At 49.1% G+C, this 25,844-nt stretch overlaps 1 protein-coding gene and 1 long non-coding RNA gene across 2 annotated transcripts in view; both read left to right on the top strand.

Moving 5' to 3' along the window:
* The window catches only part of SLC1A5 (solute carrier family 1 member 5), a 42,392-nt gene extending 21,625 nt beyond the window's left edge, over positions 1 to 20,767 (top strand). Inside the window, exons 3-8 of the mRNA XM_081200419.1 lie at positions 3,302 to 3,412; positions 5,360 to 5,526; positions 7,309 to 7,542; positions 8,558 to 8,752; positions 16,392 to 16,526; positions 19,471 to 20,767. Of these exons, the coding sequence (XP_081056545.1) occupies positions 3,302 to 3,412; positions 5,360 to 5,526; positions 7,309 to 7,542; positions 8,558 to 8,752; positions 16,392 to 16,526; positions 19,471 to 19,693 (1,065 nt within the window). The 3' untranslated portion in view covers positions 19,694 to 20,767. The remainder of the gene's footprint in view (positions 1 to 3,301; positions 3,413 to 5,359; positions 5,527 to 7,308; positions 7,543 to 8,557; positions 8,753 to 16,391; positions 16,527 to 19,470) is intronic.
* An 846-nt stretch (positions 20,768 to 21,613) lies between these two features.
* On the top strand, positions 21,614 to 24,344 carry LOC308590621. Its single transcript, XR_014009803.1, has 3 exons — positions 21,614 to 22,324; positions 22,665 to 23,437; positions 23,661 to 24,344. It is a non-coding gene; the product is annotated as an uncharacterized lncRNA (long non-coding RNA).
* The last annotated feature ends 1,500 nt before the right edge of the window (positions 24,345 to 25,844 follow it).

Genomic DNA, 25,844 nt, shown 5'->3' with positions numbered 1-25,844 from the left:
CCAACCTAGATAGCTTAATTCGTCTAATCCTCTTTTAAAGCCATATAGAGAGCCCTTTCAGGAGTTGTGATTCTCTCCAGAAAAGGGAGTGGGAGGCTAAGAAAACCGGGGAGCAGTTGCTTCTTTCCAGAGTGGAGGAAGCTAGAACAGGCAACCGCTTCGGTTACAAAACAGCCCGTGCTGCTCAGTTGCCAGGATACGCAATCACTTTGGGACACAAAAGCGTACCTTTGCTTTGGAAACCTGAAATAATTTCCACGGGGAGAAGTGCAACGTTCTGGCCAGATCTCAAAGGAACCCTTCCCAGCGTTCAGCATAATATGGCATTGCTACAGAGCTATAAAACTCCTTAACCAAACCTTCCCCAACCTGCGGACAGACCTAGCCAACGCGGCTGGTTGATGAAGGCAGCCCAATACTGCTTTCTGTTGAAAGCTGCCGTCCAGGAAATGTGGGGTCAGTGTTTGGAAGAGGCACCTGGTTGGCTGTGGGGAACAGTATTCTTGACTAGATGGACCTTCTCATTTCATCCCGCTGGACTCCTTGCATTCTTACGATTTCCCTGTAAACAATTTGCCCTGACTACTGCTGCTGCTGCTACTACTACTACTAAATAACAATAGCAATAATTTTATTATTTGTACCCCGCCCATCTGACTGGGTTGCCCTAGCTGCTCTGGGCAGCTTCCAACAGATATAAAAACATTGTAAAACATCAAACATTAAAAACTTCCCTGCACAGCTTCAGATGTCTTCTAAAAGTTGTGTACAGTGGTGCCTCGCAAGACGAAATTAATCCGTTCCGTGAGTCTCTTCGTCTAGCGGTTTTTTCGTCTTGCGAAGCAACCCTATTAGCGGCTTAGCGCTATTAGCCGTTTAGCGGCTATTAAAGGCTTAGCGGATTAGCGGCTAAAAGGCTATTAGCGGCTTAGAAAAGGGGGGGGGGGAGCAAAAAAAAATCGGAACACTGGCAAGATGTTTTTGTCTTGCAAAGCAAGCCCATAGGGAAAATCATCTTGCGAAGCAGCTCAAAAACGGAAAACCCTTTCGTCTAGCGGGTTTTCCATCTTGCGAGGCATTCGTCTTGCGGGGCACCACTGTAGTTCTTTATCTCCTTGACATCCAATAGGAGGGTACCACTACCGAGAAGGACCTCTGCCTGGTTCCCTGTAACTTCACTTCTCACAGTGAGGGAACCACCATAAGGCCCTCGGAGCTGGACCTCTGTATCCGGGTTGAACGATGGAGACGCTCCTTCAGGTATACTTTGAGGCTGTTTAGGGCTTTAAAGATCTGCACCGACACCTTGAATTGTTCTCGGAAACTTACTGGGAGCCAATGTAGATCCTTTAGGACTGGCATTGAATGGTCCCAGCAGCTGCTCCCGGTCACTAGTCTGGCAGCCGTGTTCCAGATTAGTTGTAGTTTCTGGGTCACCTTCAAAGGTAGCCCCACATAGAGCGCAAGGCAGTAGTCTAAGCAGGAGCTAACCAGTGCATGGACCACTCTGGTGAGACAGTCTGCAGGCAGGAGGACATTGATTTTCAAATCTGGGTTTGCAATGAGTGCCTAATTCCCGAGACTACAAATGTGTTTTGAGCAGGGAACATGAACGGGGAGAGAGAACATCAGGCGTGAGTCTGGAAAGACTCCGGTTCAGATCCCCTCTAGCCACAAATCTCACTCTGTGACCTTCGGCTAGTTGCCACCTCCTGGCTTAGCCTTCCTCCCAATGATGCTTTTAACAACACCAGTAGAGCCCCACAGCTGCATCAGTCTAAAAGCCCATCTCTGGTCCAGCCCCCTCTTCTCAGCGGCCAGGGAGATGCCTCTAGGAAGCCTGCAAGCAAGTTATGCGTTTTGAGCTGCATTGGAGAATTGGTATGTCTGGCAGGAAGTCTCTGGGGTCTCTCCCAGACTTGTCAATCAATATGCCTCTGGCTCCTCTGCTTGCTGCTTTGAAGACAGTGACCGAGAAGTTACGAGTTTCCCTATCTGCAGTGAGCAGTTGCTTGCTACTTACTCTCACATGCTACTGTCTTAGCAATGTGCTAATTAAACGTCTACCTTTCCACCAGAGGCTTAAAAAAAGAGAGAAGCCTTTTGTGTGCGGTTACAAAACGATACCCTCCATTAATGTTCCCCTGCTTTTTATTGACTGTTCTTTGTGATGCATTAATCCTCTTTAGGACGCAGGCAGGGTATGGGCAACGAAGCCAGCTTGGCTTAATTTTTAATAGCCTTGTTAAAGGAACAAAGGTGAATTCCCAGGTCAGATCGCAGGGGACAGATCCAGGCAGCACATGGCGGAAGGACGGCTTCTGCCTGCATCTCCCACCCATTCAGCTTGGAACGCTTGGCACATCCCTGTAAGGTCTGCTTCCCCACGGCTGAATGTCTAGGGGATAAATAATCTGAATTCTTAACAGATAAATCGATCGGTTAATCTTCCCACTTGTCAAAAAACTCCATACCGGTGTCTTTTTGAGATAATTAGCCAGTTGTTCTCATTGAACCCAAGTGGCCTCGGTAGGGTTCAATGAGAAACCCCCTTTAAGAAATCATTTTCAAACTCCCTAGGACAGTAACGCTCCCAGAACCATTGTCTCCAAGTAAAGGTAAAGGTAAAGGGACCCCTGACCATTAGGCCCAGTCGTGACCGACTCTGGGGTTGCGGCACTCATCTCGCTTTATTGGCCGAGGGAGCCGGTGTACAGCTTCCAGGTCATGTGACCAGCATGACTAAGCCGCTTCTGGCGAACCAGAGCAGCGCACAGAAACGCCGTTTACCTTTCTGCTGGAGCGGTACTTATTTATCTACTTGCACTTGATATGCTTTCGAACTGCTAGGTTGGCAGGAGCAGGGACCGAACAACGGGAGCTCACCCCATCGCGGGGATTCAAACCGCCAACCTTCTGATCAGCAAGTCCCAGGCTCTGTGGTTTAACCCACAGCACCACCCGCGTCCCATTGTCTCCAAAGGGTGCCCTTAATATCTCGGCTCCACTGAGCAATTAATCAACACCCACTGTTGGTTGATTTACCAAGCAAAGCTTGCCACCGAACCATCATCTTGCCAGTTGGATTGGGATTGCAGTGGGATATATTGATAATCTGTTCTTCCCCAGCCGCAGGGGAGCGACCAGGGTTTGCACTTTCTGAAAGGGGAGGTGGATGAACTAACAGCCTGCAGTTTTCCTGTTTGTGTTGGAAGCATCCACAGAACCCCATGCAAGTACGAAGTGAATTTATTCTCAGCCACAGCTGACATTGTCTTTCCCTCTTTGTGTTTCTCCCCAGTACGCAACCAGTTATAAACTGGTGATAGAGAAGAAGAACAGTACAGGACTAAGTGAGAATATCACGTTTGGTGAAAACGTAACAGTTGGTGAAACCATAATAGAGACGAAGGTAAGAGGAATGGGATGCACTTGGAACATATATATTTGGATGTGTTGCCTTGGAAAAGAAACCTGAAGCATGTTGGGCTCATTTTCAAGCGCCATCCTTGGCAAACAACAGCTCCCAGAATCCTTTGGGGGGAAACCATGACAGTTTAAAGTGGTATCATAGCACTTTAAAAAGTATGGTATGAATGGGGCCTTGCTGCTCCACTATTTACCCGTGGCTCAAGAAAGTTAGCGATGAACACTGGCTTGCTTTCGTTTCTGCCGTGCCTTTAGCAGGTGACACCCCTGCTTGTCTGAACTGCGCAAGAATTTCCCACGCTGGCCGTTTTTGGGGCCTCATGTTTGCTATTGGCCGTGGGACCAGCCACAAAGGCCTGTCCCCTCATTGCCACTGGGCCTCTTCTGGCTTAGTGACCACGTGCTACCGGGTTCTCTGAGGAGTTTGAAGCCGGGAGAAGTATGGATGTCCTTTAGCTCAGCTGTTTGAAAAAGGGGAGTCAGGGCTGCGTTGAGTAGGGGGGACCATTTGATTCTTTTAGCTGCGGATATGCCAAGATTTGCATTAGGGATATATTGCGGTTTGACGATAGAATTGTTGAGGAGTGGACCTGCAAAAGCCAGAATTAAGGGTGAGTAGTCGCTTTCAATGTTATAGCCCATTTGGAACTCTGTGACAAACTTGTATGCAAATTTTGAGATTAGGATATAATCTATGACACTACCGCCAAACTTTGTGGAGTGGGTGTATTCCCCAGGGCAATCCCCCTCTATATTGCCGTTTAGTATCAGCAGGTCCCTCCGCTTTGCAGCCTGGGCTAAGCAAAGCCCTGGGTAATTGCATCTAAGATCTTTAGAAAGGCGGGCAGTGCCTGCATCTAAATGGATGTCAGAGTCCAGAAACTGGTTGTAGTGGGTGTATAAGCTGTCATCATTAGCACCCATGCGTGCTTTGAAATCTCCACCAATAATGAGCAGAACAGCAGGATGGATGGATTCGAGAGACTCTATTTAGGACTCTAAATCTGCCCAAGTGGCCTTAATTGCTGATTTTTTTCTGGCAAGGAGATATATAGACGCTGACCAGCAATAAAGAGGCTCTCCTTCTTCCGGGAGAAGTATTCCCTTTCTGAAAAGCACTTGCTGGGCCTTGTTTTCCTGTGGCCCAGGGAGTTGTCGTGGAAGGATACAGAAGAGGCACTCCCTGTGGGTGAGGTGGCAGCCGGTGCTGTTACGCCTCAATCGGTGGTGCCACAGATAGAGAAAAGGGTGGCAGGAGCAGCTGGGGGAGGTAACAGTTGCTGCTCTCCCCCAGTTGTTGCTGACTCGGTGTCAGGGACTGGACTGAGGAGGAATGGTGGAGACCGGCCTCTCCCTCCTGCCGCAATTCTCAGAGAAGAGGGAGACAGTATAGATTTAGAACAGTGGTTTGCAGAAGGTCACAGATCAGAGGCTGCAGAGGGGAGAACCTGGAAAATACTGGGAGAGGAGCAGGAGGCAGAAACAGCAGCAGGGGAAATTTAGCTAACAGACTCAGTGTCTTTGGAAAGCGTGCCAGACTGACGGGCATTGAGAGTAGGAGAGCAGAAAGCTCAGAGGCAGAAAGCACAGATTAGCTGATGTAGGAATGATGTATAATAGGAGAGACATGGAGGGGGTGGGACTTTATTCTGAGCAACACCACTGTCCAAGAGGCGACATCTCTACATCTCTCTGTGAATATTGAATAAAATACTTTGGTAAGAACGTCTTGTTTTCCCATTTCTGCAAACCTTCCCCCAACCGCTGCATCCTCAGGACAAAAGGGCAAATTATTCGCTTGCTATAATCTCAAGGATAAGGCTGTTGTGTGCAGACGTCTGCCTTGAGGGCAGGGAAACCCTCGACCGCTTTTCAAATCCCTGGCTGTTTTTGTGACGGAAGCCTTTCCTCCCTCTTGCCGTCCCCTTAGATCCCCACAGGCACAGAGGTGGAAGGGATGAACATCCTGGGCCTGGTGGTCTTTGCCATCGTCTTTGGGATTGCTCTGCGGAAGCTCGGGCCGGAAGGCGAGAACCTGATCAAGTTCTTCAACTCCTTCAACGAAGCCACGATGGTGCTTGTCTCCTGGATCATGTGGTAAGGAGTCCACCCTATCCCCGTTTCCCCAGGAGTCTCATAGGGGAACAGCACAGGTGGGGATAAAATGTTAACACAGAAGAGTTGGCTGCAAGGCCTCTGGGCTGGGTTCTGTGCATTCCTGTGAAGTTCCCTGCCAAACTGATGTAGCAAAAGCTGATTTCTGATACAGTGGTACCTCGGGTTAAGAACTTAATTTGTTCTGGAGGTCTGTTCTTAACCTGAAACTGTTCTTAACCTGATCGCCGCCACACAATTTCTGTTCTCATCCTGCAGCAAAGTTCTTAAACCGAGGTACTATTTCTGGGCTAGTGGAGTAACCCGAGGTACCACTGTACACATATGTGGTGCAGCCACATCTTACGTGGAAGTTTGTTTCTAAGAGTTCCACGTATACATGAAAATCGCATCTACCCAAAGCCTTGGAGCCACCCCATAGCTTGGGGGGGGGGGGGGGAGAAGCCCCAGTATCCCCAGAGTCTGCACATCAAGCAGGCTTTGCCCTCCAGGCAAGACGGACTGTTAAAAAACTCTTTTTACACCGGGAAACCCCAAGCAGCCCTGGCACAAAAAGAACTTCTAAGCTCTCCGCTTTGCTTGAATTTAACTTGTGAAATTTCAAACAGTCTGCCCTCAATTGCATATGGTTGAAATCTCGTGAGTTAAACGCTTGTAAGATGCAATCGTACTGTACAGCCATACCTTGGAAGTCGAACGGAATCCGTTCCGGAAGTCCATTCGACTTCCAAAGCATTCGAAAACCAAACTGCGGCTTCTGATTGGCTGCAGGAAGCTACTGCAGCCAATCAGAAGCTGTGGAAACCCCACTGGATATTCAGCTTCTGAAAATAGTTCGCAAACTGGGACAGCCACTTCCAGGTTTGCGACGTTCGGGAGCCGAAACGTTCGGGAACTAAGCAGTTTGAAAACCAAGGTACAACCGTGTATATGTTATACAGACTAAGGAAATTAGAAAGATGCATCAGTTATTCTGTATTTGCTAGTAGCAGTGCAGGGGGAGGCATTGAAGTCCTGCCTCATGACTCCTAGAACTTCTCCAGCTTCTGAAATTTCACCAGGTGTTTCTCATGGCCATAAAGGCCACTTGGCAAGTGTTGTAGCTGAGTGGAGATTTTCTTATTTTTCTCTCCTGTGCCTGCTGTTCTGCATCACATTCACCCGGTGCTATACCAGCTGCACTGGCTCCCGGTGGAGTACAGGATCAGGTTCAAGGTGCAGGTTTTGACCTTTAAAGCCCTATATGGCCTAGGACCCTCATACCTACAGGACCACCTTTCCTGGTATGTCCCACGGAGGACCTTACGGTCTTCAAACAAAAACATCTTGGAGGTCCCGGGCCACAGAGAGGTTAGGCTGGCCTCAACCAGAGCCAGGGCTTTTTCAGCTGTGGCCCCAATCTGGTGGAACACTGTGTCACAAGAGTCTAGGGCCCTGCGGGACTTGACATTTTTCCGCAGGGCCTGCAAGACAGAGCTGTTCCACCAGGCCTTTGGTCAAGGCACGGCCTGACCCTCTCCGGTAATCCTCACAGAACTCTAGCCCAATGGTTGCCATTAATTTTATTTGAACTGATTTTATAATGAACTGATTTTAGAATGTTGTATTATTTTACTGTTGTTAGCCGCTCTGAGCCCGGCTTCGGCTGGGGAGGGCGGGATATAAATAAAATTTGTTGTTGTTGTTATTAATAATATTTATTATTATTATTATTATTAGGTCTCGGTGGTGTTCTTGCTGATCCTCCTCTCTGTCTCCTTCCAGGTACGCTCCCCTGGGTATCATGTTCCTGGTAGCTGGCAAGATTGTGGAAATGGAGGATGTGGTTGTCCTCTTCACCAGCCTGGGCAAGTACATCTGCTGCTGCCTGGTGGGCCATGCCATCCACGGTCTCATCGTCCTGCCAGCCATCTACTTCATCTTCACCCGCAAGAATCCTTACCGGTTCCTTTGGGGCATCTTCACTGCCCTGGCCACCGCCTTCGGCACTTCCTCCAGGTATTTATGAGCTGGTTGCGGCTCCAGAAAGCCAGGAGAATGGGGTGGGGGTTTAAAAGGACACCTGTTGCATAGCCAAAGGGGCGGGGGATTTGCTTGGAGTGAATGGTACTCAAATGTCAGGCAGGGAGGTCGGCTGAATCTCTGCTTCCTTCCCACCTCCCCCCCCCATTAAATCCTTTATTGAAATTCATAGATATCATACAGTATCTTAAATCCACATATACAAAGAAAAATAACACCTTACATAAATTTACTCTTTCCATTTTCTAACTAAAGTAAAATAAAATAAAATAAAGTAAACCCCATTATTTCCCAATGTAATTGATGTTTGTAATATTGAATGTACTTACAATTCCTACTCTTAATATATTTTCTAATACTTTCTTACAACATGTACCATTTCCCCCATATTTCTTAATATTTACTTTACACAAGAGGTAGGGTCATTCGAACGCTGCCATAGATATTATATCACTGTTACAAATTTGTAAATATCTCTTGAACATATCCCATTTTTGAATAAATGGTTGTTTTGTATTACCCCTTAGTTTATTTGTCAATAGAGCCATTTCTGCGTAATCCAGTAATTTGTTCTGCCATTCCCTTAATGTTGGTACTTTTCCCCCTTTCCAGTTTGATGCAATTAGTAATCCGGTGGCGGCTGTTCCGTATAAGATTTCTCTTATATTTTTTGAGATATCTCTACCTGAACAACGTCAGGAAACAGTTTCAGCCATAATAATAAAAAAGCAAAGGCATATAAAGTCTGTGTGAACCCTACCCTGGAAAGCTCATGGGCACAGAATTAACGGGGGGGAGCTCTCTTGAAGGCTAGGAACTGTGCAGCTTGGGTGCCACCACTGAGAAGGCTCACCTTTGCATGTGGACGGAGGCAGCCCTTAGAGTGATTTATTCCATGTTGGAACTGGTGGGAGTTGTGCTGCGCCTGTGGGCTGTTTTGGGAGCACTCTCTCTCTGCCCACGTTCTCAAGCCGCCTCTTCCTCCTGGCAGCTCTGCCACCCTGCCCCTGATGATGAAGTGTGTCGAGGAGAAGAACGGCGTCTCGAAGCACATCAGCCGCTTCATCCTGCCCATTGGGGCCACGGTCAACATGGACGGGGCTGCCCTCTTCCAGTGCGTAGCTGCTGTCTTCATCGCCCAGCTCAACAACAAGCCTCTCAACTTCATCCAAGTCATCACCATCCTGTGAGTATTCCGACCAGTCTCCCTTCGGACTCAAAGGGTGGTCCTTAGAAGCCCACGCAGCTTGCACAACCTGTTCCCTCCCCTTTCCCCAAACAGACAAAGCCCACCACCCATAGACTGCGGCCCACCTTGCCAAGCTGCTGGCAGGCTCCCTTCGCTGTGTGTGATTTGCGTTCTTCCTTTCGCTGTTCGCTGTGGGGTTGCTCAAACACCCACATTCTCCTAAGACTTTTCTTCAAAACCAGCCTACCTGATCTGCACCAGGTGGGCCTTCCATTCCTTGCACTTTGGGTGGGGAGGAGAGGCTAGACAAGCCACAAGCAAACAGCAAGCACATTACCAACCATGACAAGGAGTGGACGGAAGCTGCAGCAGCAGCAACGTGACTAAGTCGTTGAGCATAAACATCAGGGCAAATATTCCTCTACATCAGCACAGTTTAATAATGCAGAATTTTGAAAGGCGGAGGGCGGGTGGCTGGTAGCCCCTGCCACATCCTGGGAATTAAGGGGAAGCAAGAGGGCAGGTTGAAGAAAACAAAGAGGAGATTTCCTTTCCCGAAATGATGGTTCCCGCACAAATTTCTCACAGTGATTTCCTGTCCTAGAGCTGCAGGAAGTGAGCTTTGGGAGCGAGGAAATGGGCTTGTCCAGCCCATTCAGATAACCAGCTCCCAAAATTTCAACTTCCTGCTGGTGAAGTGGGTGGTGATAATCCACACGGGTTCTAAGACCCCTCTGCCCTTCCCTTCCTGGTAGAATGAGAGTGTTAGTCTGCCAGAGGGCACGTGCTACCTTGACGCTTTAGTGCAGGGGTCGGCAACCTAAGCCCCATGGGGGTCGTTTAACTGGCCCACTAGCTGCCTGCTTGGCGAGTCCCCGTGTGCTGCGCTAAACCAGCACAGCATGGCACGGGGACTCGCTTCCGCAGCGCCGGAAATCGCGGGCGCGGTCTGGCCCACAGAAGGATCTCTGCTGGAGTGAACTGGCCCAGGCAAGGTAAACCTTGCTGACCCCTGCTTTAGTGGGATATAAAGTCGGCTGCAGAAAAAGGGATCATGAGGCCGCTGCAGAAACAAAGGGGGGATTTATGCTGGGAGGTAGCCTTGGGCCACCCAGAATGGATGGACTGGGGGTTTGGGGAGATGAAACCTTAAAAAAAATTGTGGCAGGAACAACCAGAGTTTGGTGTGCACTGAAGTGACCGGCTGGGCAGACCAGTGTAGCTGAGCATTTGACAGGCACTTGACTTGACAGGCTGCCTCTGTAAAGCTTAAGGACTAGGAACCTGGACGAAAATTGAGGCCATTCAGCATATAGTGGGTTGGTTCTGCACCCAGTATCAAATTCTGATCTTTTCTAGTCTCTAGGGTTTTATTTGCCTGGCCAAACACTAGACACCTGCCGCTTCTCCAAGCTCCTCTAATCTTTAAGCCTTCTGCTGTTTCTGCCACGTCAATACCCAATTCCTACAATGATGATGATCAGCTGGACTAAATTGTCGAGCACCAGCACAAATGCTCCTCTACATCAATACTGTTTAATAATGAAGAATTTTGAGGGGTGAATAGCTGGTGCTTTGTGGAGTTGTACATCTCTAGCTTCACCCCTAAATATCTCACACACACACTATGCGCTGCTTGATTTTAGTAATAATAAAAAAACAAAATAAAAAAATTCCTTCCAGTAGCACCTTAAAGACCAACTAAGTTAGTTCTTGGTATGAGCTTTCGTGTGCATGCACACTTCTTCAGATACACTGAAACAGAAGTTGCCAGATCCTTCTATATAGTGAGAAGGTGGGGAGGGGTATTACTCAGAAGGGTGGTGGGAATGGGAGATTGGCAGATAGCTGAGATGAGCCTGTTGATGACTCTTAACGACTGTAATAGGTCTTACAGGAAAAGGCAAGGGGTGAGAAGGTGAGAAATGGCTTAGTCATGACCACCCTTCTGAGTAATACCCCTCCCCACCTTCTCACTATATAGAAGGATCTCATAGAAGCTCATACCAAGAACTAACTTAGTTGGTCTTTAAGGTGCTACTGGAAGGAATTTTTTTATTTTATTTATTTTGACTATGGCAGACCAACACGGCTACCTATCTGCAATAAAAAAACACTCACAGTTTACAAAAGATTAAACAGCAAAACCTAGAAAAATGTACAACCCTGCTTTAAAACTTACAAATATATCTTTAAATTCATTCAGGTAGCATCCAGAGAAGGGTCCCGCAGCTAGTGTAGCGTCCTGAGCCATTGCCACTTTTGTCAGTGACAAAGTTCTAGTCCTCATGACTAAAAGAGATGCACTCAGCAAGGCTGCTTGAGCTTCTGCTTGGATTTGCCACTCCAGCCCTTCTCCTGCTGCGCTTCTCATCCCCTTCCTCCCCCTATCAGAATGATAATTCTTCTTAAAAATTCTTATATCTAGGTTGGAATAAAATAGGGGTCAGCAGTTAGATTGACCAAGGAAAGGCTAGAGACTTTGCTTGGCACAAGATTCTGCTTTTTTAGCAGAAGTGTCAAGGGCAGAAAACACTTGCAGCTTGTTTTTGGGGTGCATTTTTTAAAAAAAGCAATTGCAAGTAAAACATTGTTTTCTCCAGTTCAGGAGGTGGACCTGTCCCTCCTGGCCGCGAGGTGCTTAATCATCAACTGTGTCTGAGGCCCTTTGTTGCGGCATAGGGCAGTAAGAAAACTGCAGGCTTAGGCAGAACTTGCGACTAGAAGGGGTCCAGGAGGGAGCTGGGAGGTTCTGCTCAAGTGACCTCTGCTCTGCTGGAGGCAGGATTTCAGCTGGGGCTGTTTTTGCTCCTGGCTGGTCATCCGTCCGTGTTTGTTCCTCTGTCTTGGGTTAAAAGTGCAGGCCCCCTGCCCCCGCCCCGCAAGATCCAGCTCTGCATTCTGCAAACCAAGTTCCAGTCCGGTTTGTGTGTCTCGGTCAACAGCATCACGTGCCGCAGATGTGGCAAGCTGCTTTTGGACCCTGAGGGGATTCTCAAGAACGCTTTTTGTCACTCAGTGGCGGCCACGAGGAACCCAAACAATTCGTTGGGGCTGCCGTGTGTTGTTTTTTTAGGGGTGCTGAGGAAGCAGAGGGAGAGATGTGCCCCCCCATCACCCTCCGTTGCATTGCAAAGGATCCCACAGCAGATGAACCTCTCAGCATTGCCCCCCTTAACAAGACTGCTGTCCGAAAGGGGTGGGGGACACATAAAACCTAAGAGATTAAATAATAATCATAATAATCATAATAATAGCGTGTGTTTACCCTAAAGTAGTTCTTTGGAGTCTAGACCAGTGTGGTTTTCTTTTTCATTCATTCTTTATACAGTGGTGCCTCGCAAGACGAAATTAATTCGTTCCGCAAGTTTTTTCTTCTTGCGAGTTTTTTGTCTTGCGAAGCACGGTTTCCCATAGGAATGCATTGAAAATCAATTAATACGATCCTATGGAAACCGCTTGCCAGGCTGGCGGTGCGGAGAAGGGCTTTTCTCCCCACCGCAAGCCTTCACGACAGGTACGGGAACAGAGGGGAAGGGGCGCAGCGCTTCTCTGTTCCTGGGGCTTGCGGCGGGAGGAGGGTTTTTCCTCCCCACCACCAACATTCAGAACAGCATTCTGAATGTTGGCGGTGGGAAGGAAAACCCTCCTCCCACCGCAAGTCTTCAGGACAGCCATCCGAAGGCTGGCGTGGGGAGAAGGTCTCTCCGCCCCACCGCCAGCCTTCGGAGGAGCCTTCCGAAGCCTGGCGGCGGGAGGAGGTCTCTCCGCCCCACCGCCAGGCTTCGGAGCAGCCTTCCGAAGGCTGGCGGTGGAGCGGAGAAACCTCCCGCCGCCAGGCTTCGGAGCAGCTTTCCGAAGGCTGGCGGTGGGGCGGAGAGACCTCCTCCCGCCGCCAGGCTTCGGAGCAGCCTTCCGAAGGCTGGCGGTGGGGCGGAGAGACCTCCTCCCGCCGCCAGGCTTCGGAGCAGCCTTCCGAAGGCTGGCGGTGGGGCGGAGAGACCTCCTCCCGCCGCCAGGCTTCGGAGCAGCCTTCCGAAGGCTGGCGGTGGGGCGGAGAGACCTCCTCCCGCCGCCAGGCTTCGGAGCAGCCTTCCGAAAGCTGGCGGTGGGGCGGAGAGACCTCCTCCTGCCGCCAGGCTTCGGAGCAGCCTTCCGAAGCCTGGCGGCGGGAGGAGGTCTCTCCGCCCCACCGCCAGCCTTCGGAGGAGGTCCGAGGACAGTGGGGAAGACGCGCTGCGCTTCCCCGCTGTCCCGGAGATTTCCCTATGGGCTTTCGTCTTGCGAAGGAAGCCCATAGGGAAATTCGTTTTGCGAAGCGCCTCCAAAACGGAAAACCCTTTCGTCTAGCGGGTTTTCCGTCTTGCGAGGCGTTCGTCTTGCGGGGCACCACTGTACAGTCATACCTTGGGTTACAGACGCTTCAGGTTGCGCGATTTCAGGTTGCGCACCACGCCGAACCCGGAAGTATCGGAATGGGTTACTTCTGGGTTTCAGCGCATGCACAGAAGCGCTGAATCGCAACCCGCGCGTGCGCGGACGCAGCGCTGTGGGTTGCAAACGTGCTTCCTGCACGGATCACGTTCGCAACCCGAGCATCCACTGTACAGTGCCATAAATGCGGGGGGGGGGGGAGAGAGGCTTTCAATTTGTCGTTTGACGCGGGGAGACAACTGCAGTGACTAGCCCCATCACCGATGGTCTTGAGGCAGGCAGGCAGTTAAAACTGAAATTTCATCTGTGTTGCAGACTACTTTAGGGGTCTTTGTTAGGATGGAAAAGTGCTCTCAGAAGCAGATTAAAAATTGATGATGAGGAGGCCTCTGGGTCTCCTTTATTCTGCAATGTGGACTTAGGTTTGGCTATTGCAGAGCAGCCTTCGCCGACCTGGTGCCCTCCAGATGTTTGGGACTACAGCTCCCATCAGCCCCAGCCAGCAAGGCCACGCTCCCACCCACCTCTGTATCATACAGCTGTGCTGGAGGGGCTAATGGCAGTCATAGTCCAGAACATCTGGAGAGCCCTGAATTGGTGAAGGTGGCTATTGAGCATGGGGTGAGAGCGCACTACTGCTACCCAGCTGGCTTGGGTAGGAAGACCTGTAAGAGGCGCCACAGAGGAGATCGCCTTGTTGCAGCATCAGGGAGGAGCTGAAGGCAGCCTTCGCCAGGCTTGTGGCTCTATGGGAGACAGTGCCACTGGTTTTCTCATGCCTAGGGTGAAGAGACGGACTCTTTAATCCAGGGTGTGGTGCCTGATTCATTCTTGACCCTGCCTAGTGGTGTGGATTTGTATCCCCCAATTGCCAGCTAATCTGGTTAATACCTGAAGGAGCGTCTCCACCCCCATCGTTCTTCCCAGACACTGAGGTCCAGCTCCAAGGGCCTTCTGGCATTTCCCTCCCTGTGAGCAAGTGAGGTTACAGGGGACCAGGCAGAGGGCCTTCTTGGTGGTGGCGCCTGCCCTGTGGAACGCCCTCCCTTCAGATGTCAAGGAAATAAACAACTACAGTGGTACCTCAGGTTAAGTACTTAATTTGTTCCCAAGGTCCGTACTTAACCTGAAACTGTTTTTAACCTGAAGCATCACTTTAGCTAATGGGGCCTCCTGCTGCTGCTGCACCGCCAGAGCACAATTTCTGTTCTTATCCTGAAGCAAAGTTCTTAACCTGAGGTAATATTTCTGGGTTAGCGGAGTCTGTAACCTGAAGCGTATGTAACCCGAGGTACCACTGTATCTGACTTTTAGAAAACATCTGAAGGCAGCCCTGTTTTGGGAAGTTTTTAATGTTTGATGTTTTATTCTGTTTTTAGTGTTCTGTTGGGAGCTGCCCAGATGACGGGGTATAAATTATTATTATTATTATTATTATTATTATTATTATTATTATTATTATTATTATTTATTATTATTATTAGGCATGATTCTCCAGAATGCCAAGAAACGCTAAATTGTGAGGGTTAGGGTGGTGTAGAGAGGAACTCGAGTGCACAAACAGGTCATAGTTTGAATAAGGAACCTAGAAGGAGGAAATCTTTGGCCAAGGGTCCAAAAACCCAGGCACCCAGTTGCCACTGGTTACTAAAATTTGGAGTAATGCTTGAGTTTCCAGAAGTTAGCATCACTATGACTGAATTTATGCTGGTCTGTCTAGGATCTGGTGGCTGCCTTGTCCTGTTCTCAGCCAGTAGCCACTTCCTGGAGAAAGGGTTTCCCAGTTAGAGCTCTGACCTCTCTTGGCTAAGCTGTGTATGGAAGGAAGGAAGGGAGGGAGGGAGGGAGGGAGGGAGGGAGGAAGGAAGGGAGGAAGGGAGGAAGGGAGGAAGGAAGGGAGGGAGGGAGGGAGGGAGGGAGGAAGGAAGGAAGGGAGGGAGGAAGGGAGGGAGGAAGGGAGGGAGGGAGGGAGGGAGGAAGGAAGGGAGGAAGGAAGGGAGGAAGGAAGGAAGGAAGGAAGGAAGGGAGGGAGGGTGATCAGGCCCACTTGGGGCTCTGCTATCCTTCCAAACCAGCTGCCACAAAATCCGGCTGGTGCCTTCTGATTTGCAATAGTTACTGTATTTTTCGCTCCATAAGACACACTTTTTTCTTCCTAAAAAGTAAGGGGAAATGTCTGTGCATCTTATGGAGCGAATGTGTGGTCCCTGGAGCTGAATGGCCTGGGGGCAAAAAGCAGACCATGCTTTTTTTTTTTTTTTGAAAGAGGGAAGTGGGTGTTGAAACAAAGCCGCTGATCGTTTGCCGATTGGCGAGAGAGATAAGGGACACTAGAGATGAAGGAGGCTGCCTGGGAGGGGGGAAGTAAAGACAGCAAACTTGCAAAGGGGGGGAAACAGGAAGACTAAAGCAATAAGGAGAGAAATTAGAAGAAAAGGGGGAGCAAAAAACTGCTCTAGGTAAGGAAAAGACATTAAGGCAAACAAGAGGAAAGGGAGTGTTGAAAGGAAACAGCTGATCGGTGGGATCAGAAGAGAGCTAGGGAGCTAGGGGAGGCTGCCTGGGAAAGGGGGGGGGGAGGTAAAAGCCCATGGATCCTCAGGATTTTTACATTGGGTCACCCCAAATTCACCATCAGATCACATAGCATGTCCATAGCTACAGCCTGCACCAAAAAAATCACGCATCCACTGTTTCCTGGGGCTGCAATGGTGCTAAAATGTGGTTACAAAGCACGGATCCACATGGATCCTCAGGATTTTTACATTGGGTCACCCCAAATTCACCATCAGATCACATAGCATGTCCATAGCTACAGCCTGCACCAAAAAAATCGCGCATCCACTGTTTCCTGGGGCTGCAATGGTGCTAAAATGTGGTTACAAAGCACGGATCCACATGAATCCTCAGGATTTTTGCATTGGGCCACCTCAAATTCACCGTCAGATCACATGTCTGTGGCCACAGCATGAGCCACAAAAATCATACAACTATTTCGTTCAGCATATTTTTTTTCTTGCTTTACTCCTCTAAAAACTAGGTGCGTCTTATGGTCAGGTGCGTCTTATGTCGCAAAAAATACGGTACCCTCCTCTCTCCCTGCTGCTTTGGGTTTCCCCCACATTCTCCAGATAAAGACCGAATCCTGTACTTCAGTATCAAGAAGGACACATCTCTTAACCTGCCCCCTTCCATCCCACAGAATTACTGCGACGGCGTCCAGCGTCGGAGCTGCTGGGATTCCTGCAGGTGGTGTCCTCACCCTCGCCATCATCTTGGAAGCTGTCGGGCTGCCCACCAACGACATCTCCCTCATCCTGGCAGTGGACTGGCTTGTGTAAGTAGCGTGAGGGCAAAGTTTGAGGGAGAGGCTCAGCGGTCAGGAGCGACCAGCGATTTCCCTGACTGATGTTCATAGCGTCGCAGGGTTGGCAGCAGGCTGGCTAGTCCCAACTTCCCCATCGAAAGACGGGATCTTTTCCCCTCCCACCTCCTTGCTAGTTGCCCTTCAGGTCCTCCTCCTCATGTGTTGGCCTTATTCCGCAAGCAGAGAGGAGAGACGTTTGCAGCAAGTGGCTCAAGGAAAAGGCCCCCAGGTTCACATAGGAAAGCAGAAGCCATTGCAGAGAGTCACTGCCTTGAAAGGAGGTGGTAGGTAATAATAATAATAATAATAATAATAATAATAATAATAATAATAATAATAATAATAAATTTATTATTTGTACCCCGCCCATCTGGCTGGGTTTCCCCAGCCACTCTGGGCGGCTTCCATAGAAACCAAAAAACACTAAAATATCATACATTAAAAACTTCCCTGAACAGGGCTGCCTTAAGATGTCTTCTGAATGTCAGGTAGTTGTTTATCGTTTTGACATCTGATGGGAGGGCGTTCCACAGGGCGGGCGCCACTACCGAAAAGGCCCTCTGCCTGGTTCCCTGTAGCTTTGCTTCTCGCAATGAGGGAACCGCCAGAAGGCCCTCGGAGCTGGACCTCAGCGTCCGGGCAGAACGATGGAGGTGGAGACGCTCCTTCAGCTATACTGGACCGAGGCCGTTTAGGGCTTTAAAGGTCAACACCAGCACTTTGAATTGTGCTCGGAAACATACTGGGAGCCAATGTGGGTCTTTCAAGACCGGTGTAATGTGGTCTCGGCGGCCGCCCCCAGTCACAAGTCTAGCTGCCGCATTCTGGATTAGCTGTAGTTTCCGAGTCACCTTCAAAGGTAGCCCCACGTAGAGCACATTGCAGTAGTCCAAGCGGGAGATAACTAGAGCATGCACCACTCTGGCGAGGCAGTCCGCGGGCAGGTAGGGTCTCAGCCTGTGTAAGAAGGTGGAGTTGGTAGACAGCTGCCCTGGATACAGAATTGACCTGTGCCTCCATGGACAGCTGTGAGTCCAGAATGACTCCCAGGCTGCACACCTGGTCCTTCAGGGGCACAGTTACCCTATTCAGGACCAGGGAGTCCTCCACACCAGCCCGCCTCCTGTCCCCCAAAAACAGTACTTCTGTCTTGTCAGGATTCAACTTCAATCCATTAGCCGCCATCCATCCTCCAACCGTAACCAGTTGAATCTTCTGCAAATAATCCTCCAAGGACAATTTTTGGGGTGGGGTGTTTGGCTGGACAAACCTGCCTTGGACCAAGGCCACATTTGCACCATACACTGATAAAAGATGCCATACAATCCCCATTCTGCATTTATAAGAATTCGATCTTTTAGCGTGGCAACACCTAAACTTGAACTCGCTGCCTGTTGACATCACCCGTGCTCCCACACTCTTCTCTTTTTGTCACCTTCCGAATTTTGTTTCATTGATCAGACAAGGCTTCCCAGATGCATAGAACGTTGATGTGCGTTTTGATCTGTGTTTAGTTTATTGCTGATTTTAATTCTTAAATAGTTTTTTCCAGCTGTTTTTGCCGTTAATTTTACTGTTTCCTTCTTCTTGTAAACCACTTCGAAGTTTTTTAAAAAAATTTACAAGCAAGCTGTGTATAGGTTTTATGAAATAATAAAAATCAATACATTTAAAGGGTTATGATTCCGCTTTAAACAACGGCTTCGCCTGGAAAATCCTGGGTGCTGTAGTTTATTCAGGGTGCAGAGAGTTGTTAGGAGACACCCCTATTCCCCTTCACAGCTACAGTTCCCAGAGTTGCCTGTAAAGAAGGACTGATCGTTAAACTACTCTGGGAATTGTAGTTCTGGGAGGGGAACAGAGTCTCCTGGCAACACTCTGTGCAAACCAAAGCTCCCACAATTATTCAGGGGAAGCCGTTCCTGTTTAAAGTGGTATCATTGCGCTTTCTGTGGATGGTGCAGATGTGGCCAGAGTCAGGCCGTTGGTCTGTCCAGCCCTGTAATCAGAGTGGAAGTAGCAGCTCTCCAAAGATTCAAGCAGGAGTCTTTTCCAGCTTTGCTGCCTGATGAGGTCTTTTCAAGCAAAGGTGCAGTGTTGAATGTGGAACCTTCTGACTCCGAGCCATTTTCCTTGCATTTATTTATTTTTAACCCAGTCGCTCTGGGGAGGAATCAAGCAGGCCTCTCCTCCAGCTCTCCTCCAATATGTCCCCGGGATGCTCATTTCCCCGCTGAGTGGTGTGTTTTGTTCGTGGCAGCCGGGGGTGTATTTGCCCAACTGACTTGTCCAGTATGGCTGGCTGGGCCAGGTGTGCTGAGGGTCCCGGGGGGGGGGGGGCTCAGAGGAAAGGTTAAAAGCAGCTGAGCATTTAGCTTTTCCTCCTGTCGCTTGGGGGAATCTGCACGTGGCGCAAGAATACAGGAAGGGCCCGGCTGGATCTAGCCCAAAGGTCTTGCCTGGTTCAGCAGCCACATGCCTCTGCGTGTTCTTAAGCGGGGCACAAAGGTCTCAGCCTTTCCCTCCCTGCGAGAAGCCAAGTTACAGGGAACCAGGCAGAGGGCCTTCTCGGTAGTGGCGCCCTGCCTGTGGAACGCCCTCCCACCAGATGTCAAAGAGAACAACAACTACCAGACATCTGAAGGCAGCCCTGTTTAGGGAAGCTTTTAATGTTTGATGTATTACAGTATTTTAATATTTTTTTTGGAAGCCGCCCAGAGTGACTGGGGAAGCCCAGCCAGATGGGCGGGGTATAAATAAATTATTATTATTATTATTATTCCCTGCTGTTTGTCTGGTTCTCAGAGATAGATTGCTCCTGAACATGGAGGCTCTGTGTCCAGTGAATGTTGCTAACAACCCTTATTGCTTAACCCCGAGCACCTCAGTCATTGCCTATTTTCTTTTGCACCAGGGATCGCACCTGCACCGTCCTAAACGTGGAAGGCGATGCTTTTGGCGCTGGGCTCCTGCAGGTGTACACCGAAAGGACGGAAGGCAAGGCAGAGGAGCTGATGGAGATCAAGACGGACGCCGGCAAGGAAGTGGGGGCGGAAGAAGGCTCCCCACTGATCAAGAGGGACGGGCCTGCCCCCTTGGAGGGCATCAACTCCTGCGAAAAAGAATCTGTGATGTAAAGCAGCCTACGAAGAGGCTAGACTTCTTTTTCTTAAAGTTAGGGTTCCATTTTTAAGGACAGCTCCCGAATCTGCTCCACCTTTGAAAGACTTCTGTTTCCCATAAGAAGCAAGGGCAGGCGGTTTGGTGATGGGGAACGTCTTCGATTTTCACCCAGCACACTCCTTTCCACCTTTTTTTAATGACTGATTTTTCACACAGTGCTTTTAAAATTTCAAACGGGACTTTCCCCCCTGAAAAATGTCAATGTTGGGGGCTTGATGCTGCCTGGAAATAGCTCTGCTTGGCTGGAAGCCTCTCCCTCTCTAAGGAGATGAGGGTTGGGGGTGCTGTTGCTCAGGAGAAAGGGCACTCTGGATATTCTCAGAGGCACAATACTTTGCGCGTTCCAGGCTGAACCCTTAAGTTTTTAAATCTGCAACGTGGAAACTGGTAGCAGTGACTCTGGAGGTCTCTTAATATCACTCTTTTCCTTCTTCCAGATCTCTAGCTACCTTTGCTGCTTTTTATTTTATTTTATTTTGTGTTTTGGACCAAGCAAGGGGGGTGGGTGTTGTCCTTTCCGTGTCTAGAATCTTTGACTCCCTCCCATTGTCGTCACCCCCTTTTTAGTTACATTTCATTGCAGGAAGAGGAAGCAGTCTGCTTTATTTCCGGACAGATTTATTCTCCCCTGGCCCACCCCACAACTCAATAACTTGAGCAGTGCACCGCTTGAACCTATAAATACCTATCGTCAAACAGGAATGGGGGGGGGGGGAGAGAATTTCTTTCTGCCTTTTACAATTTCTTCGCTGCCTTTCTGCCTTTTACAATTGCTCTACGAATCCTAATGCCAAGGTTGTGAGATGTGCAATTGAACACTGAGAGTCACCGCTGGGTCGCTGGGATTTCTGCCATCCCCTGCAAAGACAACTTTCCTTGAATTGCTTAAAACCTACATATTTTCCTCCCTTCTTCCCTGCTTGGGTCATCACGTGCAAGAAGTAGACAGTACTCCAGTGCTCTCTTGAAGTGGCAACTCCTGGTTCCAACAGCTGCGATGCAATTTAATTTATTTCTGGAACTTGAAAGGATCCGAATGGTGTTTTTTCTCTCCACGATGGAATTAAAGGGACAGGGCAGCGTTAGGAGGTCAAAGAGAGTGAGCGAGACTGGAGTAGCTTCAGAGGTGAGAGATAACCTCTGGGGCTCCGTTTCCCATCACCTTTATTCCAGTCTTGTGCCGAACAGCCGCTGCTGTGCAAGTGGGCAGGCTTTGCAGGAGCTGGTGAGTGGTGGCCCCCCTGGACCAAATTTTCAGCGCTGCCTGGCCTGTCCAAAACCCAGCAGACGCTGAAGCAGACATTAGCTGTGAGGAAGAAAAGGAGGAAGTACCACCGGCGATGGGACAGAGTAGGAAAAGTGGTGGAATCTTTGGATAGGTGTGCGTGCAGGAGGTGAACGTCCAGAGCCCTTCTGCCTTCCTTGCAGTGGCTGACAAAGGCCTGGCAGCACCCCCACAGAGAACTGCAGGGCCTTAACTTAAAGCAAATATATGCTTATGCACACACAGGGTCACTTGGAAACTGTGGCTGGGCCTGCAGCCTTGTCCTTGTCTCACACGCAGGCTTAGACTTTGACCGATGGAATCTTTTGTACCTTTTCAAGTGTCTGCAATCTTGAGGACTGGGAACTTAGCTGAGAATCGTCTGATTCTCCCATACGGCCTCGGCCCAGTATACCTGAAGGAGCGTCTCCACCCCCATTGTTCTGCCTGGACACTGAGGTCCAGCACCGAGGGCCTTCTGGCGGTTCCCTCACTGCGAGAAGCCAAGTTACAGGGAACCAGGCAGAGGGCCTTCTCGGTAGTGGCGCCCACCCTGTGGAACACCCTCCCACCAGATGTCAAAGAGAAGAACAACTACCGGACTTTTAGAAGACATCTGGAGGCAGCCCTGCTCAGGGAAGCTTTTAATGTTTAATAGATTATTATATTTTAATATTCTGTGGGAAGCTGCCCAGAGTGGCTGGGGAAACACAGGAAGATGGGTGGGGTATAAATAATATATTATTATTATTATTATTAATTATTATTGGCATTGGATTCTACCGGGGCATATCTACTTCCATACCTTCCAGATGCTGGTGCCTTATGCCTCCACAATGCCCTGCGCAGATCCAGAATGCATACTATAATAATAATAATTTATTATTTATACCCCAGCCATTCTGGACAGCTCCCAACAGAATATTAAAAACACATATAAGATCAAAGATTAAAAACTTCCCTAAACAGGGCTGCTTTCAGATGTCTTCTAAAAGTCAGAGAGTTGTTTATTTCCTTGACATCTGATGGGAGGGCGTTCCACAGGGAGGGCGCCACTACCTTTTGCTGAAGAAAATGTGGGTTTGGCCGCAGGCGCTCATAACCTGGCCAATAGCTGCCTGAAGCATATCAGTGGAGATGTTTTGCAGTCTTAAAAAAAAAAAAAAGGTAGAATGTCAGAGCTTTTAAATCCGACTTCAGTGTTTTGAACTGTAGATCTTTATTGATTAGTTGGATGCAGTCTCTTCTATTTTGGCCATGCTGGACTCCTTAGTAGGCTTTGTGTGTCAAAATTCAGAGTCAGGCTTCAAGTGAGGTCTAGGCCAGGGGTCTGCAACCTTTAAGACAAAAAGAGCCACTTGGACCCGTTTCTGAAGAAAAAAAAACCTGGGAGCCGCAAAACCATTGCGACATTTAAAACAAATATATCTCCGGAGCCGCGATCTGACAGCGGGCGGGAAGGTGATGTCAGGGTGGTGCGTGACTAACGCACGTACCGCCCCCATGCGACGTCACAGCCAGTACAGCGCCCGCCACAGTGGAGAGTGTCGGGGCGCACAATGCGCCTCCTCCCCTCGCTAGTATCCGCCCTGGAGCCGCGGCAAAGGTGTAAAAGAGCCACATGCGGCTCCGGAGCCGCGGGTTGCAGACCCCTGGTCTAGGCAAACACCAATTGCTGCTTGGGACAATTAGGTTTTGGTCTCACAATGCACTGGAAGCAGATATTCTGGTCATGCTCCTTTAAGATCTTCCTGCTGCTGGAATGTTACTTGATGGATGCACGAGAGAAAGGGCTGCCTAGTCCCCTTCTTTAGTTACTCTTCTAAAGCATATAAGAAGTTAGGGAGAGCCATCTGTTGGCAAAATTGATCAATCTGTTGTTAACCGCCCTGTGATCTTTGGAAGAAGAGCAGTATACAAATTTAAATCATAATCATAATCTCTGACGGGTTTATGCTCCTCCATCTAGCAACTTTCTCCTTTAGAAGTTCTTGTGGTTGTGCAAAGGAAACTTAAGGAAGTGGTCAACAGGATTGTGTGCACCCTGCAGAGAAACTCATTTCTGCACAGCAGAAAATGCTGGATTGGTAGACGATGTGTGAATTAAATGTATTTACTTGGTGAACATCATAATAATATTGCAAGGACGACACAAGTAGGTATTTTCACCTCTGACTGCTGAAAGTTGTAGTTTCTGAAATACAGTGGTACCTCAGGTTAAGTACTTAATTCGTTGCGGAGGTCTGTTCTTAACCTGAAACTGTTCTTAACCTGAAGCACCACTTTAGCTAATGGGGCCTCCTGCTGCCCCGCGCCGCCGGAGCACGCTTTCTGTTCTTATCCTGAAGCAAAGTTCTTAACCTGAAGCACTATTTCTGGGTTAGTGGAGTGTGTAACCTGAAGCGTATGTAACGTGAAGCGTATGTAACCCGAGGTACCACTGTACTTATACAGTGGTACCTTGGGTTACATATGCTTCAGGTTACAGACTCAAATAGTACCTCGGATTAAGAACTTTGCTTCAGGATGAGAACAGAAATCGTGCTCCAACGGCACGGCGGCGGCAGGAGGCCCCATTAGCTAAAGTGGTGCTTCAGGTTAAGAACAGTTTCAGGTTAAGAACGGACCTCCAGAACGAATTAAGTACTTAACCCGAGGTACCACTGTATAAGCAATAAGAGTTAGGAACTTCCTTTTTCTCCAAAATAAAAGCTACTCTTTTGTGACTGGTTCGCCACCTGCATGCAATAGCACATAATGTCCAAATATGTGCAAAGTTCTCCTGGTGAGAATTCTGGAGTTCTCCCTTCGTGCCAACAGAGCTTCCCACCTGTTTGGGCAGGAATGGTGTTTTAAGTGTTCTCTGAGTGGGCGGAGATCGCTGGCATCAAACAGGAGCTCTCTAGATTGCACCTCCGCACGGGTTTGTGCCAAGGCTTCCCCTGCCAAAGCAACTTTTATGATAATGCCTGTTGAGATCAGATCTCCAGATGAGGGGTGGAAACATCTGCCGTCACTTTTGGGGGCACAGGCTGTACTACATCAAAGCCCGGAGCCTGCAAGCTTCAGGGTTTGAACTTTTGGTTCTAGCAAGTCCAGGTGTGACTTAACGGAGAGGGAAAAGTGTGGGACTCTGGGATGGAGGAAAGAAGCAGAGCCTTCTGGCAGGGCTGTGTGTTCTATCCCTCGTTGCTGCAACGATACAATTCAAAGCGGAAAAGTGGTTAAGGTTCACAGCCCTTAGGTGTGGGGATCCAGGGTCTTCCTGCTTTCCATGGCTAGCAAAGCCAAAATGAAATTGTGCACAGACTGCAAAATAAATTGTACAAAACATGAAACGACGCCAGTTTTATCCATGTGCCTGATTTACATACAGGATGTGGTTTTCCTTGGTACATGATTTTTTACTTTTAGCGCAGAACGCATGCATTCCCTGCCGTTGGGTGATCATAGGAGGCTGGCTCCTGCACCCCTCGTTCCACATTCCACTTTGGGTAAACCTTCAAATGCCAGTGACTGGTATCCAGCTGGCACTTCAAAATAAACATGGGTTTTGTTTTAGTGCCAAATATACCACCCTCTGTATTTTGACAGGAGGTGGCAGTTCCTAATACAAGCTGTGTTGAGAGCCAATGCAGGTAGATTGTTCCAAGTGGTAAGCTGTAGGTGCAACCTCCTGTTGCTTAAAAGTACCCTCCGTTGCTGAACGCCGCTCAGAATTGCCCTCAACCCACAAAGAGGCAAAGTGTGGACGACCATTGGGGCTCTCTAAGCCCCCATCTGCAAAGGGGTTTGGGTGCGCATGACAGCTGACACTTCGATGATCCTGATCCACAGAATTTGGGAAGGGAGCCTACGGGGTTATCTGGTCTTGCTTCTTGCCCAGAGAGAGGATCGTCTACTTGCTGCTAAGTCTTCTCAGCTGCTCAGTGAAAGCAGGAGATGGGCACAGCCTCCCTCTGTCATTCCATCTGCTTCTGCTGCTATTGCAGTTCTCCCAGCTTCAGTCCCGATCCTGTACGGAAGAGAGCCTAGCCTGCAGGCTGCCTATACCGCTAAGTGTTATTGGGTGGTGCACTTGCTTTAGCTTCTGTTTCACAGTCAACAGGGGTGCAGAACGGCATCATCTCTGTACGTCGGGGGCGTATTTGATGCCTGGGTTAAGAGCTGGCTTCCCTAGGAAGCAGCTATGTTAACTTTCTTCCCAATATCTGAACAGGAGCAGGGTGGGCTGTTGGGCCAACTGGCATTTTTCTCCGAAGTTGAACCTGCTGGGCTTTGGCGGGGGCAGAGGGGTGGCGGTGGGCTTGCATTTATTCAAACCACGCCCTGCTCTTCTGTCCTTAAGTAACAGCCTGATCTGCAGGGAGCTGCTTCTTTCCGTGCTTTTAAAGTTGGACCTGCAGATCAAGCTGCTCTTAGAAAGATGCAGGCAAGGCCTGTCGTGTTTCTGGTGAGCTAGCGACCCCCCAAAGTGGTGGCGAGACTGATTTTTGGGGGGTGGGGGTGATAAATCAGGTTGGTGGTTATTTGCACACAATCTCCTTCCTACATTTTGGGGTGGGGTGGGGGGAGGAAATGTGCAATTGCCACATCGCACAAGATAATAAAAACAGATTTGGAAGCAATGCGTGTCGGTTTGTTTTCTTCATTAATGTTAAATCGTTTTTGTGGCACTTCCCCCGCGGAAGGCAATTACGTTATCACTTTTAACGCTTGAGGCTCCCGATGTAATGTGTGGCGCAGCAGTTGCCAGCAGGTTGCCTGCAGCTTCCCAGGTTTCCACAGGCCTCTGCTGATGAAATTAGGTTTCAAAGCAGCATTGTCTGTAGTCAGTAGAA

This window comes from Podarcis bocagei (genome assembly GCF_964188305.1).
Source record: "Podarcis bocagei genome assembly, chromosome: 7".
In the NCBI taxonomy this organism is placed as follows: Eukaryota; Metazoa; Chordata; class Lepidosauria; order Squamata; family Lacertidae; genus Podarcis; species Podarcis bocagei.
Note: the sequence above shows the minus strand (reverse complement) of the source record. Positions and strands in the feature narration are given on the sequence as shown.